The sequence below is a fragment of the Gavia stellata genome, chromosome 11, assembly GCF_030936135.1.
Source record: "Gavia stellata isolate bGavSte3 chromosome 11, bGavSte3.hap2, whole genome shotgun sequence".
NCBI classification, from domain to species: Eukaryota; Metazoa; Chordata; class Aves; order Gaviiformes; family Gaviidae; genus Gavia; species Gavia stellata.
In genome coordinates this window covers 15,523,700-15,539,477 of record NC_082604.1, presented here as the reverse complement: position 1 = coordinate 15,539,477, position 15,778 = coordinate 15,523,700, and the positions used below count along the sequence as shown (strand labels likewise).

Here is a 15,778-nt window from a genome sequence, read left to right as displayed (position 1 = left end):
TGAACCTCACATGTGGAAGTCAGCCTGAAACCCAGAACTTCACCCACAGCCTGACCACTGCTACAAAAGTCTGGCTAAAGGTACATTTAGCTCGGTATCTTGTCGTTCTGAGGACATAATAATGAAGAAAGTCTTTTTTGAGTAATTGTGGTAGGGAGGTAAATAAATGCAGGCCATGATCTCCCTTCTTTTTTCCTTTAAACTGTTTTAATATCCAGAGATTTTATTGATGTCTGTTAGCTTCTCAATGTTTAAGGGCTTGAATCTTTAGTAGAATTGTGTTGTGGAGTGTTGTTGGAATTATAAAATGAAACTGCAAAATTTTTTTTAAATAGTTTGTAATCTTGAGGGTCTGATGAATCCTGTTTTGCTTTTCCTGAACCGTAAATTCAGAAGTCGGAACCTTTGTCTTAGCCCTTTCTACAGAGACAGACAGTCTTGTTTTTGTATGGAATCCAGAATGACTGGCTCAGGTTTCCCTCTCTGCTTGAGAGGTTAAGCAGCTTCTGCTCTAGCTAGGTATGGACATATCATAGTTGTGTTTGTCCAGCATTGATCATAAATTGATCAAATCTGGCTTGTGTTTCTATGGTGCAGTTAACCTAAAATCCAGATAAAATGTCTATGGATAATTATGGACCAAAAGTCAGTTTATCTGTAAACCTTGTTTTTAAAAACAGATTGTTTTTAGTCAACACTGTAAACTTAAAATTATACATAAATGTTTATTTTTCCATTGCAAGGTTGCATAAGGCTATATTTTTTCCTAAGTTACACTGAAAAGTGCTAGAATCTTTAGAAATTTTTAGCAAACAGCATTGTAAGAAAACATCAGTCTTTATTTACTTGTGGAGTGAAAGTCTGCTCCAGTAATGCTAGGCATTAAACCTGCTAAAACTTTTACAGTATTTTAATTTACTGAAGACAATGAGTATTTGACACTACAGAAAAGGTGCCTATTTTGCTGAAACATTGCAGGGCTCCTATGACTCATTCTAGAGCCTGGATGTGTTGTATAATGGTACTTATTTTGAGATTGTATTATAACTGCGTGTTGTCATGGAAGTAAGTCTGAGGAGCTTCCAGTGTTTCCATGGTGTAGGAATGAATAAAATCAGATGAGGTACCTAGCTATTAATTGCATGGTAAAGATTTTAGCCTTAGCTCTGAGCAATGAAAAAGCAGAGCATCTGGATAGCAATATAAAGCTATCAGAACTGTAGTGAAAGTAATAGTGTATGTTTGGGAAGAATTCAGCATGTGTAAAGATAAAATGCTAATGCCACTTACGTGTATGAAGCCTTTTGTAAATGAAGTTAAGGAGTGGCTTTAGTATAAAGCCACTTTATGCATAAATCAAGTCATTAATTTTCCGACATTTACGTCCTGAAAAAGCTAATGGATTTTAATTAATGGGTTGTTACAGATGGCTTTTCTTGTGTGGTTTTCTGTTTGCTGTTCATTAATGTGAGGTAAATGACTTTCTGCTCATACTCAGGGTTTTAGGGTAAGTTATTTTTATAAAGAGATTTTTGGACAGATAATAATAGATTGCTCACAGAATAATACAACTGTCAATAAAATAATAAATACTTGTCTTAAAATGGAAAGCTCTAGCTTGGATTCACTGACTTTCTTCAGATCACTTCATTACTCCTTGTTTTAAGACTGTACCCTTAAGTACTTTGAGGGCAGTTGGGTGTTGTAAGCGAACCTGAATGTTTCTTATCCTAAAGAAAAAACAGATCGTGCTTTAGATAAGATGAGGTTCACATGCATAATTTTCATATTTTATGAATGATATTTCTTATAGATTTACTCAATTAAAAAAAAATCCCCAACAAAAAACTTTTGGAGAAGAGTAGTGGGATAGTTTTGAGAGTTAACTGATGCATTTCTAGTATTGAGAGAGATCACTTCCTAGTATCAGAGCTAGATAGATACAGGTCATCTTTGCTATTTGAATGAATTAAAAAGAACAGAATAATCATGCTGTCTAGGAGGATTTAATTATTCCCTGAATAATTTAGGAATGATTGGAAATTATGTTTTCCAAGAGCTTATAAGAAGCATCGTATCTATTAAAGCATGTAAACAGTACCCAACCTTTATTGTTGTATTTTGATTTAATAGTGTTCTCAGGAGTGAACAGAGTCTATCACATCTCAGTTTCCTACCACAGCATACCCTTTCTACTGTGAATTTCAAAAACTAAAATATTGACACCCGAGAGCTGCCATTACTTTTCTATAATAAAGTCTTAGAACACATTTTCTCTTTGCCTGGTCACTTTCTGATGCTGAAACCCTGCTTGGGCTTTTCTGTGGACTTTTAAGCATTATAATGAAAGCTACTATTCTTAAAGCTGATGCTAATTTAAATGGAGCTTTCTAGGCCTTGCTTTAAGTTGCAAATTAAATGCATTAAATTCATTCTCAATAGCACTTATGAACCTAAGTGAGGAGCCTTGCAGTTATGTTTTGAGCTTGGAGTATTGGGTTGCTTGGTGAATACAGATCACTACCGCTGGACATTCGTTTAGTATTTGAAACATAGAAATCACCAATTACCTGTATTAAAACCAATATTAACTTTGTCTACTTTCTGTATATTATGGATTTGGAATAGGACTGAGATTCAACTGTTTAAGCAATCCCCAAGAGATTTGGCAGGACAAATTAGTTTGAGCTAAGTAAATCTTTCTGAATACCAGACCTAAGAAGTGGACAGTGGTGGTCTCCTTTGTATGAAACATTGTGATGTTGAAACATTTGGGGTTGTTTAGTCTGGAGAAGAGGAGGCTGAGGGGAGACCTTATCGCTCTCTATAATTACCTGAAAGGGGGTTGCAGAGAGGTGGGTGTTGGTCTCTTCTCCCAAGTGACTCACGACAGGACAAGAGGAAATGGCCTCAAGTTGCACCAGGGGAGATTCAGGCTGGATATTAGGAAAAATTTCTTTACTGAGAGAGTGGTGAAGCATTGGAATAAGCTGCCCAGGGAAGTGGTGGAGTCACCATCACTGGAGGTGTTCAAGGAACGTGTGGACGAGGCATTGTGGGACGTGGTGGTTTAGGGGGCATGGTGGTGTTAGTTGATGGTTGGACTTGATGGTCTTACAGGTCTTTTCCAACCTTAGTGATTCTGTGATTGTGTGATGTTAAGTGAAGTCTATAAGGGTCCATTTTTAGATTGTGACGGAGAGAGGAGAGGTTGGTTGCTGAAACTATTGTTCTACTGAGACTATTGTTTGTAATTGCATGAGATTCTTAGCACCTGAAAGTTTTACTCATCAACCAACCACAAGATACTGTGTGAGAGCACTGATGATAGTTTTGTAGTTCCAGCTTCCCCATTTCTGCTTTGTGGGTGTCTGTTTATCTCATACACAAAGCTTTACTTTTGCTACAGAGTAGAACTTCATCCCACAAACTGCTGGACAGTCTGTCTTGTCCTGTATTATTGCTTATGGTTCTAGCTTTTTAAAAAAATTTTCTGCACTAGAAAATTGCTTACTAGGCCTCAGCAAGTAAGAGCCTTTCTGTCAGTGTCTTTGCTGCTTTACTTCTGCTTGAGTAATCATGGTGCAATTTGTTCCTCACTAGGTTGTTATTGTAGAAGAAGATTGCAATAAAGACTTGACAGTAAATAAATTGCTTATTTGTCTTTAAATCAGTTTAGGTCATTGTCACCATCTGTGATTTTACTGATACTCTGCTGTCACTGATTTCCCCCTTCAAAGCTATTTATTTATATTTTAAGTTCAGAGTTTTAAGTTCATTTGAGTTCATTGTAAAATGCTGTGGGGTTTGAGGAGGAAACTAGGTTAGAGAATCAATTTGTTGACTGAGTTAAAAAAAAAAAATAAAAAATCAAAAACAAATAACCAGATAACCCCTACAGTTTAGTCATATCTAGCATGATAGCTGCGTGTCTTTTAAAATAGAGTGCTCACATCGATATGATTTTCAAGAGCCATAGTTTACTCTGAAAAAAGTGAGATCTAAAGTCACAGACATTCAGACTAGTCCTTGTAATCTACAAGGGGTGGGTGGGTAAACCTTTTACTTTCTGGGATCCAGAAAAACTTTCATGTTTTTGTTACAGTACTTACCTGAACTGATGTTACAGCTCCAAGATGGCTTGTCTGTCCTCAGAATCTCTTAGTAAAACCAGTAGGTACTGACCTACCCATGTTCATGTAGACATACCCTGGCAGGCTTCAGGCTCAGCTTCTTTGTTCCTGTGCCTTCTGTCCAAACTCTCCTTGGAGAGACCTGGATAGCAATGAGGTGGAGATCTAGGTATTTTTATTCCTTCATCCTTGGGAGACTATGGGAATCGGTCTTTGCTCCATCATGGCAAGGAACAGGGTCAGAAACCCAAATCTGAAGCCAGAAGTTCTTTATTCTTATTTCATACGGAATGATAGGCAGGCTTAATTGTAAGCACCCATGGGTTGAGGCCATCATAATTAAGCTTGTCATTTACCCTAGCCAGTCTGTCTTTTAAGGTTTTGTTTGTGGTAAATCAATTTAATGTTGAAAAACAGTATGGAGTATGCTGACTTGGATAGGAGAATCTGAACAACAACCCCACCCCCATGAAGTATATGTGATACAAATGAAGTCACGAATTTATAAGGTTGAGTAGTTAGAAAGCTGAAAAAGTGTGTGTATTTTAAATAATTTAGTTTTTAGCCACCATGTATGAAATAGTCAGATATGGTGTCCATATAAAAACTGGAGAGTTACTGTACTAACACGCTGAACAAGGTGGACAGGTGAGTTCATCAGGTGGGAAACGCATTTTTAAAGCAAAGTAATGGTCTGTTGGTAAGCGAGAACCTTTCTCACATGAAAGAAATCACAAACCTGTAGAGAGGGAAGATCTTGAGTCATGCTTTTATTAATGGTATGGTCTTTTTTTTTTGGTGGTTCTGCTTCCCATGCTCTGTATTTGGTATATTTTACCCTCTAGACTAGCTTATCAGCAAGGGCAGTACTCATGCCTGGGTAGAATTGGGTCTTGTGTATTTCCAGCTCTCAAAATTCAAATACCTGCAGCATATTAGCATGTCTGATTGTGTTATAGGCTGCTTTGATATATAAACATTGTTTGGAATTTCAAGTCAATACTTAAATGATTGCTTATGTTCAAATAGTTCTATACTTTTTTAGCTCTTGTGAAACTTGACAATTTTTTTATTTGATTTCTGTGAAACTTTGTTTTGGCAGTAGAGAAATATTTGTATGTTTTATTTCCAAATCCCCTGATGCTACATTTTGTTTAAAGTCCTGGAGAAATACACTCAGGAAAAATATGCATGTCTTAAATTTATTGCTTAACAGCTCAAGTCACTGACATTGTGGTACTAAGGACGTGCCCAGGCCACAGGATGGCACTGACGTAGGGAGGAATACGGCAGGGATGGTGCATCAGTGTTAATGCTAGCTGTGTGCTTGGACTTAGATGCTCCGGGCAGCATACAGCTAACACAGATTATGAATAGGAATGGATGACAGTTGTGCTTTATTCTTACCACTGTTAGACCCCACCAAACAGCCTATAAATCACTGAAGTTATGTTTAGATGAGTATTGACTTTGATGATTTTGAGAGAGATGGATGCGAAGTTCTTAAAATAGCAGGTTTCACTTGTGAAATGTCCTGTGGTATTCTATGATGTAGTTCAGAGAAAAGATATAAAACCACATTGCCAGACCTTAAATTATGTATCTCTAGAAAGAAAATATTCCATTTATCTTCAGCTTTGTCACTGGGTATTGAATCAAAATTGTTTCTTCCTACCACTTTTAAAGTTTTGTTCACTTTGGAAGATACTTTATTTTCTACGTTCAAGAAGAGGTAATGAATGTGGGCTTGTTTTCATCAGTCAAGTAATATTAACAGTCATTGCTGATTTTGTAATAACTGCTTGAAAGCAGTAGAAGAGGTGAAGTACAAAATTATTTTTGAAGGATTCTGCCAGCTATTAGAATAGCTTCTGAAAGTAATGAAAGTTAGTTATTGAAGCTTTAAAAAACACCTTTGCAGTAGACATTGCTGGTCAAATATTAGTACTATTTCCCTTTCCACGGGTATTGTTGTTATCCAGCTATTGAGTGGGTGTTATAGAGTGTGGAAAGAAAATGATTCTGGAAGAAATACTACTTATAAAATATTACTGGCACTTTAACAGATTGCTGTGAAGTAGTGTGCACTGTACATTCGATGTAGTAATTTAAAAGAATGAAATATTGATGATTCATCTCTGTGTTAGCAACAAATTCTTCAGAGTTTGTATGTAATATGAAAGCACAACCTGATCCTGAACCCCCTCTGGATATGAAAAATCACTTAGTGCTTGATATTAAGAGTGGAGCAGTTCATGTTAGTAATTAATACAGTCTGCAGAGGACACTTGTGGGTTCAGGCTTTCTGCAGTCAAAAGACGATCTGCCAAACCTGTGCAGCTTTAGTTACATAACTGCTTTTTCTTCCTTTGAATTATGCGTATGTCCCACTGCTTCGCCATAGATGTTTTTTTTTCTAGTCAGTGTGACTGCAAGGCAGGCTCTGCCTTACCTCACACCTGCAAATATAATTGGGCAGAATGATCCCCATGACACTCAAATATCTGATTAATCTCTTTGAATATCATTCTTCTTGCCTTCTCTACTTTCATTTCTCCTTGTTTTGGTTTTTTTTTTGCTGTTGTCTGTTTTCATTTTGTTTATACCACAGTTGTTCTAGATAATCCTTACTATGGTTTGATTACATATTCCTTTCCTCCTCTTCCTATGTTTTTTTGACCAAGATTGCATATTCACTTTCCATACTTACGTAACACTAAATTTCAGTGCTGCCTAAGCTTTTTCACTGGAGATTGCCCTGGCACACCATGCAGCCCTGGATGAGTTAGGTATTCTGCCTGTACCTCCTGTTCCTTGGCTGTGTTTTGGTTCTTGGACTGTTGCTCTTGGAACTACAAGTGCCTTCAAGTTTTTGTATTCTTTTAATTACTGATATCGTATTGACATCATCTCAGGGACCAAAGGCATGAGGACTTCCAGAAAAAACGTTGTGCTGTTACCAGTTATCTGCTACATCTTCCTTTTTTTGCCACTGAAGTCAGCGTGTCTGAAAGCACACTGGAGAGATGTGAATTGCTTTGTCTTGTCTTTTGCCTTGTGTCTTCCTCTTTCTTGTTTGGAGGAGAATATAGGAAGCCAGAAAACTGGGTTTCGAAGAATATGGTATCCAGCATCTCCTCCCCTTGCCATCAGTTTCCCACTTAGCGCGCTTCAAAGCTGATTTTTTTTTTAATCAAGAGGCTGTGTGGTCAATGTGTTTTCAACAAAGTTGATGTCTCCAGGAATAAGATGTTCGTTTTGAATCTGGAACAGCAGATATTTTGGGATTTGTTATGTATGCAAGAGAAAAAAAAAAGCCTTATACCCAAAGCCCCTTGCTTCTTCCTTTCTACATTTTAGTAATTAGTCAATGCCATGCAGGGTAGAAAATAGAGAGTACATGATATGCAAGTAAAATGGGTGGTGTGAATGCAGCCTGCTAAACCTCAAGCAATCTTGATAACATCTCTTGGAAAAAAAGTTTGTTTGTGGTCTACAAAAGCAGCCATTTGGTACACTGTTGCCAAAGAGGACTGATAGAGGCTTCAACACAAGACACAGCCTCCGTCCGCATAATCCTTGCAGGCTGGGGAATGAGCCTCAGAGTTGCTCGGTATTAATGCATCTGTGGAAGTTTCTCAAAGGAGAAAAAGTTAGTTGCAATGTGCTGGTTTTGAACTGTTTACCTATATGCACATTCACAACATGCTTATCTTCCTCTCTGCCTTTGGCCTTCAGTAACAAAATCTAGATATTCTTGGGTTGTCTAGAGCAGAACAACCAAGGTGCCTCTGCCCATATAGAATCACAGAATCATTCAGGTTGGAAAAGGCTTTTAAGATTATCAACTCCAACCATTAACCTAACACTGCTAAGTCCACCACTAAACCATATCCCTAAGTGCCTCATCCACACGTCTTTTAAATACCTCCAGGGATGGTGACTCCACCACCTCCCTGGGCAGTCTGGTCCAATGTCTGACAATCCTTTCAGTAAAGAAATTTTTCCTAATATCCAATCTAAACCTCCCCTGGCGCAACTTGAGGCCATTTCCTCTTGTTCTGTCACTTCTCACTTGGGAGAAGAGACCAACACCCACCTCTCTGCAACCCCCTTTCAGGCAGTTGTAGGGAGCAATAAGGTCTCCCCTCAGCCTCCTCTTCTCCAGGCTAAACAACCCCAGTTCCCTCAGCCGATCCTCAGAAGACTTGTGCTCCAGACCACTCAACCAGCTTCGTCACCCTTCTCTGGACACGCTCCAGCACCTCAGTGTCCTCCTTGTAGTGAGAGGCCCAAAAACGAACACAATATCCGAGGTGCGGCCTCACCAGTGCCGACTATGAAGGTACAATCACTTCCCTACTCCTGCTGGCCATACTGTTTCTGATACAGGCCAGGATGCCGTTGGCCGCCTTGGCCACCTGGGCACACTGCTGGCTCATATTCAGCCGGCTGTCAATCAACACCCCCAGGTCCTTTTCTGCAGGGCAGCTTTCCAGCCACTCATCCCCAAGCCTGTAGCATTGCATGGGGTTGTTGTGACCCAAGTGCAGGACCCGGCCCTTGGCCTCATTGACCCTCATACAATTGGCCTCGGCCCATCGATCCAGCCTGTCCAGACCCCTCCGCAGAGCCTTCCTACCCTCGAGCAGATCAACGCACCCGCCCAACTTGGTGTCGTCTGCAAACGGGTGCACTCGATCCCCTTGTCCAGGTCATTGATAAAGATATTAAACAAGACCAGTCCCAGTACCGAGCCCTGGGGAACGCCACTCGTGACTGGCCACCAACTGGATTTAACTCCATTCACCACAACCCGTGGGGCCCGGCCATCCAGCCAGTTTTTTACCCAGCAAAGCGTGTGCCCCTCCAAGCCTTGAGCAGCCATGTTTCTCCAGGAGAATGCTGTGGGAAACAGTGTCAAAGGCTTTACTAAAGTCTAGGTAGACTACATCCATAGCCTTTCCCTCGTCCACTAAGTGGGTCACCTTGTCATAGAAGGAGATCAGGTTAGTCGGGCAGGACCCGCCTTTCATAACCCCATGCTGACTGGGCCTGATCGCCTGGTTGTTCTGTACATGCTGCGTGATGGCACTCAAGAGGATCTGCTCCATAATCTTCCCCGGCACCGAGGTCAGGCTGACAGGCCTATAGTTCCCCAGTTCCTCCTTCCGGACCTTCTTGCAGATGGGCATCACATTTGCTAACCTGCAGTCTGCTGGGACCTCCCCAGTTAGCTAGGACTGCTGGTAGATGAGGGAAAGTGAGCACTCCTGCCAGCTCCCTCAGTACCCTTGGGTGGATTCCATCTGGCCCCATAAACTTGTGGGTGTCTAAGTGGTGTAGCAGGTCACTGACCTTGGATTGCGGGGGGTTCATTCTGCTCCCCACCACTATCTACTGTCACAGGGGGCTGGGTACCCAGAGAAAAACTTGTCTTACTATTAAACTGAGGCAAAGAATGCGTTAAGAACCTCAGCCTTTTCCTCATCCTTTGTCACTATGTTTCTCCCTGCATCCAGTGAAGGATGAAGATTATCCTTAACCCTCCTTTTGTTTTTAATGTATTTATAGAAATGTTTTTTATTGTCCCCTATGGCAGTCGCCAGATTAAGTTCTAGTTGGGCTTTGGCCCTTCTAATTTTCTCCCTGCAAAAACTCTCAACATCCTTGTAGTCTTCCTGAGCGGTCCTCCAGCTCTCTGGTACTTCAAAGGCAAAAGACATACCTACCATACACATGTGCAGGTCTGTGAATGTTTGTATGACCAACACATTTCCAGCTTGCTGTCACTGGCCAGAAACCTTTTTGTCTCTGCATTTATGAATATTGCATTAATGGTATGTTATGCAGCTCTTGGTTACATCCATTTTGGGCAGAAGATGAGACATGGCAGCTCTTGGTGATTAGAGGAGCATCTGTCAGTTCCTATTTATCTCTTAATATCCATGCTATAAAGAACTGGAAATGTTTGTACTTAGGTCTGTATTTCGAGCTTTTTATTCTGTGTGTAAAAGTTATGCTGACCCATATTATTTAAATATGCAGATTTGCTGTAGGAAAGTGTACAGTGAGAGGTAGCTAGCCATGTTTTAATGCTATAAACTGATGAAATCTCTCCATTTTATCCAAATACAGTACAGCTGACCTAATCAAGCTTTGTTTTCTATGGGCTGGTATCCTTCATTCTTGTCATACTCAGTGCCAGATACTCGGATTCACAGCATATTCGTAGAACAGACCCATGGGGCAAGAGTCAGATGGTGTGTGCTATGGCTGGTCCAGAGCTGTGCAAGTCCTGGTTGTGAGTCCGCTGTCAAGAAGACTGCATGACCACTGACTTGAGCCTGCTTCTTCGTTCCTGAGGCTAGGAGTGTAGGTGTCTCTATTTAGCTGTCAATTTTCATGTAGACTCTGGGAAATTAACTTTTGATCCTTATATCTTTTTAGAATGATTGGCTGGTAAAGTTAAATATTCAACAGCATGATTAAATCAAACTAGCTCGTTATTGTGTGCTTTTTTGTGGGGGAGGGGGTCGGAGTTGTTTAGGAGTGTTTTTGTTCTGAAAATTGGGGTAAAAATGTAATATAGAGATCATGCCTCTGTGGCATTAAAAACTGAACGAATAAAATAATAAAGAACTCGGGTTTGTTTAAAAGTCTTATTTTTATTTTCTTTTTTAGCTTTTAATTCAAAGAATGTGCACCTTAAAATTGTGGTCTCACAGTGCTGCCGTATTTCGTGGAAATGCAACTCTTGAAATTATTAAAGCAAAGTAATTCTTGTTATTGTTATGGTCTGAACAAATTTGGGTTTTTTTATGGAAGTTTAATGTTGAAATCTTGTACAATGTATCTGCCAGTTCATAATTCATATACTTTTCATCATAAGCTGCTTTAAATTAATTTGTTTTCAGCCCTCATAAAGTGTTCAGAAAAGTAGAGGTATATTAAAATTTTCTAGATGTAAACCTTGGAGAAGTTTTGAGGTGGTGAAATACAACAAAGTTTAGGAATAGTAGGAGCTTATGGAAGAAAGAAAATAACTTTAATCTTTCATAGCTGCTTTTTAATAAATAAAGTCAGATGACTTTTGCCATCTATTCAATAATTTGTGCATTGCATTGATTATTTATGCCCAGCAAGTTGACTGTCACGTGGTGGTTCAATGGTGCTCTTTAAATAGAGCTGGAGAGTACACAACATGCAGTACTAGCTAAAACAGCATTTAGTGTTTCTTCCTAGGACATTAATCTAGAAAACAATAATATTTTGATCTTTCTCAGGAAGCAATATTTTGGTTTATTTTCCCTCCGTTTTTTTTTTTGCGAAAAGGACTGTTTATGTTGCTAGTTTCATGACTACTCACTGTCACGACTACAAACACTGTGGTGCTACAGATGACAGTGAAATGGGAACGCTCCAGCTCACTGATTTAACAAGGAACTCAAGAATGGAAATACATCAAAATCTTCATATGCAGCCAAAGCAGCCTTTCCGGCATCAGCAGCGCACACTGAGCATTCATACATCTTTTAGTTCATCCACATTGCCAGTGTCTTCCAAACACAGAGGAAAATTTATAAACCTACGCGACAGTGTAAAAAAGAGTCCTACAAAAAGCACAGCAAAAGTAAAAGCTGCTAGTGGTTGGGTATCTGATGGCTCATGTTCTAATTGTTCTTTAGAAAAGGTATGTATTGCACTAGGTATTTATAGATGTGCATTTTTGGTGCAAACAGACACTTAATGTTACTTACTTTTCTATTTTATTGCTAGAAATCAAAATATTAATAATTTAAATTGGGCTGGCAAAGAAATACTTCTGCTCAGTGTTTCCCCATTAAGATTGCTGCATTGTATAGAGTGTAGGGTTTTTATAGTCTGGTTTGCTTGATTTTTGGTCTCCAAAATATGTCTTTTAGTACTTGACAAATAGCAGCATTGTGGAATTTGCTGGTTTAGTTGATCTGCTTTGGGATGTGTATCGTGCTTTGATAATTTCAGGTTAGTTGGTATTTCCTCACAGAAGGAGTTATTGTGTGTGTTGGTTAAACATGAGAAAATAGGTGTGTTCTTCCTTTTCACAACATCTGAACTTAGTGTTAGATTTGGTGGCACCCCTTTTAATTGATCACTTAAAGGTATTATTATTATCTTTAGCTTTTTTAAACATATCACATTAAATTATTATTTTTGTTTATAAATGTTAGAAAGTCCATCCTTACACTTTAAAAAATAATTATTTGGGATTTATTGTACTATTGTAACAGAATGGCTTTTCATTGTAGGTGTTAACACATTTATTTAGGCTGATAGACTCTGTTAACAAAGTAAGTTATTGTTCAGGTCATGCATTCCTATGTATAATAATCTATCATACTTGTGTGCTATAGGTCATATATATTCAAAACAAGGTTTTTAATTGTCCTGTTGCTTTATTTGTAGTTTAAATAAGTTTGTGTCCACTTAAACCAGAATTATTAAATGTTGTAGTCAGGGACAGATTTATTTAAAGTTATTTTGAGGATAAGCTTTTGTTTTTCAGAATACTTTAGCATATTAATTTGGAGAATTCCTAAAAATTACGGATGTTTCTTGAAAATTCCTGGGAAGTAGAACATTGAAAGCGATAGCCTGAGCTATTGGAGCCTATTCAGCTGCTCTCACAGATGTCTGTATCATATAATAATTTTCAGACTGATTATGTGCCATAATAAAATAGAATTAGCATTATTCTATTATAACAACGTTCCAGGTCTTTTTGCTCTGATGGTTAGAAATCTTTTAATTTCTTGCGTTGCCCTTCCTTGTGGTAGCCATAGTGTCTACATCGATTCACTGTATTCCCTGAAACATTTAAGTGAAGACAGTCTTACCTTCATTTGGATTTGCACATCCTTTGAAAGTGGTTGCCAGTGTTGTCACCTCCTTCTTCACGCACATGGTAGTGAGGAGACTTAACAGGAACATTGCCAGGATGCTTGGAGGAGCAGGGAGCGGCTTTTAAGAGTCAGTGGGTACTAAACCGTCAGCACAAAGGGAAAATACAATGACAGTATGAATAGCTTATGAGACTGCAACCTGAAAGGATTAAAGGACTTTGAACAATGTCAGTTTTAAAACAATAAGGATAAAAATTGGAACTGGTTGTAAGGGTTCTTGAACTGTTTGGGAATGAGAAGCCCGGAGAGAGAAGGGAGTTAAGAATTGAGAAAAGGAAGGAAGCAGGAAAATAAAGCTGCCATTTGGTGCAGGGGGGTGGTGGTGGTGCGGATTGTTTGGTCCATAAGGAAATCAGCTATGACTGTCAGTTACTTTGCTAAGTCAAAGGGCAGGGGAGTGTGCTGAGTATCTAAGAACAACTTCGATTTGTTTTTAACCTTCTCTTATTGCAGGAGTTGTAACTGTAAAGCTGGAATTTTTCTGACCTACTAACGGTTAACTTGTCAGCCTTAATGTTGTGTTATATTTTGATATGTAATATGTGTATATCTGACATTTTGGTTAACAGGATTTTTGACTGTGTGCATACATGGGAAGCTGCTTACTTTGGAACACGGCAAACTTGAAGGGGTGGCTTATTTTTTGCATACGTAGGGCTGAGTGATTGCTCGAGCTATTTAATTTGATTTGTCCTCTAAAGGTTGCATCATTCTTCCAGTAACTGGAGGTTAGTTGCACAGAGCATTTCCTGCATCCTTTGCAAAATGTGTATTATCATTTTTCTAGATCAATTTAGATTCTCCCCCCATCGCCCTTTTTTTAACACTTGAAAGATTGTGCTGTTGTCCTCAGATGTAGGGGTGTTTAAATGACAGTAGTAATTATCTTTCAAGATATCAAATATATCTTGTTCTTACATCTTTCAATAACTGCAGCATTTTTCACCAGCTGTTCATTTTGGGCAAATTGACTTTGAGCTGAAAAAAACCCCAAAACTGTAGAAATACCATATGTACATTTAGTAAGGGTTTCTGCTCTTGGGCTGTTTCAGGTTTCTTTAATATTTGCTTTTACCATTTAATTTGGTGTATGCTGTTGGTGTATGTTGCTTTGTGTTTTAAAATATCTCAAACTTAAAAAATATGTTTAATACTTTTATGTTCTGGGTTTTTGGTTCATTTTCAGGATTTAGTATTTTCTTCTGTCATTATGCTTCATTATATTTAAAGATCATAAGAATGTCTTGGAACAACTAAGTTGCAAGAGTTTTGATCTGCTGTTTGGCTTGTAATTTTGATGATAGTTGCCAGTAGTTTATGTTGCTGACAACCAGTATGTTGATATCTTAAAATTATTTGAGTCAATGTTTTGCTCAAAATGCTATTTGTAATCTTGTTCCCTTGCAGCTTAAGTGTCACTAGCTTTCCTGGTTAATATTTTAATGAAAATTCCTAAGACCAAATTCTACTAGTCTGAAGGTATTTGGCAAACGTCTGTGAAGATCTTTGAGAAGTAGATTGAATCTGTTTTAGGATCTTCCGCCTATTTGACTAAAAGATTTTCTTTGATTTTTGCCCAGTTTAGAAACCTTAATGTACTTCCGATTTTTCCCCTTTATCAAAAAGGAATATTAACTTAGTTCAGTGCTATCAACTTTAGCCACTGTTTCCCTGCTTTTGCGCGCTGTTGTGTAATGGTGAAGGGCTTCTGTTGTGAAACTAGCCCACAAAAAGCCTCAGTCTGTCCATTGACATGAATAGGTTTTCTGTTGGACCCCAAAGTCATATTACGCTGTACTGCAAGGTGAGTAACTTGGTATGAATAGGCAACATGGATATGTCTTACTACTTTGTGTTCTCTGACATTAGCAAGTTGCTGGGGATGCACTGCCATATACGGCATGGTTAAAGGTGGTGTTTGTCTTCAGTTGTGGTTATAATCTCCAAATCCATATGCTATTTCAGGATTATTTTTTTTAAGCTGTTAAATTTGAATCTTGTTTGTTTTAAAATATTTTTCTAGTTTTCATTATTTTTGACATTCTGTTGGTGGTTTTCAGCCCACAGAAGCTGTTCCTTCCTCTTCTCCCATTGTCCCTGTGATCCCTGTCCCACCAGTCCCTGCTGAGACCACTGTCATCCCATCCACCATACCACAGGTTTTTATTCTTTTTTTGTTAAACTTGTTCAACTTTTATTTATTCAGTTTATTTCATTGCTTTGTTTAAATTCATGTTTTGTTACTCTTACATGCAGGTTTGAGATGAACTGTGAAATAGCTGAATTAGTAATACGCTGAAGTTTCATCCTGATTTTTGTTTGTTTTATAGCAGTTTTTAGTCCATTTAAAATATCTATATTTTCATATGAAAGGATATTAGTAAGTTGTGAAATAGCTAAAGAAAAAAACCCCAAAAGAATGGAAAGAAGCAATAGGATATTTTGTGTTCTCACATAATAATTTTAGAGCCATTTCACCCTTACTAAAGTGTTATCCTTTGATTTGTTTATTTATTTATTTGTAGGAAATTGTTGTCTCATCTCATATACAAACGTTTAGTATGTGTCTTTCATCGATTGCACTTGCATGATGTTTTTTCTGTTCTCCACCCATTTGTTGGTATTAGTGTGCTTGGGAGCATTTAGAATGCAAAAGGTTTTTTGGCGTTTTTTTACTCCTCTATTCCTAACATATTTGAC

At 38.4% G+C, this 15,778-nt stretch overlaps 1 protein-coding gene across 18 annotated transcripts in view; it reads left to right on the top strand.

The window, feature by feature from the left end:
* DLG1 (discs large MAGUK scaffold protein 1) overlaps positions 1-15,778 on the top strand; it is a 168,931-nt gene that overhangs the window by 85,781 nt on the left and 67,372 nt on the right. For 8 of the 18 annotated variants that reach the window (XM_059822537.1, XM_059822538.1, XM_059822536.1 and 5 more), the window contains one exon: positions 15,139-15,237. The exons of the other annotated variants lie outside the window; for them this stretch is intronic. In XM_059822537.1, coding sequence (XP_059678520.1) covers positions 15,139-15,237 — 99 coding nt within the window. The remainder of the gene's footprint in view (positions 1-15,138; positions 15,238-15,778) is intronic. 18 annotated transcript variants of the gene reach the window in all.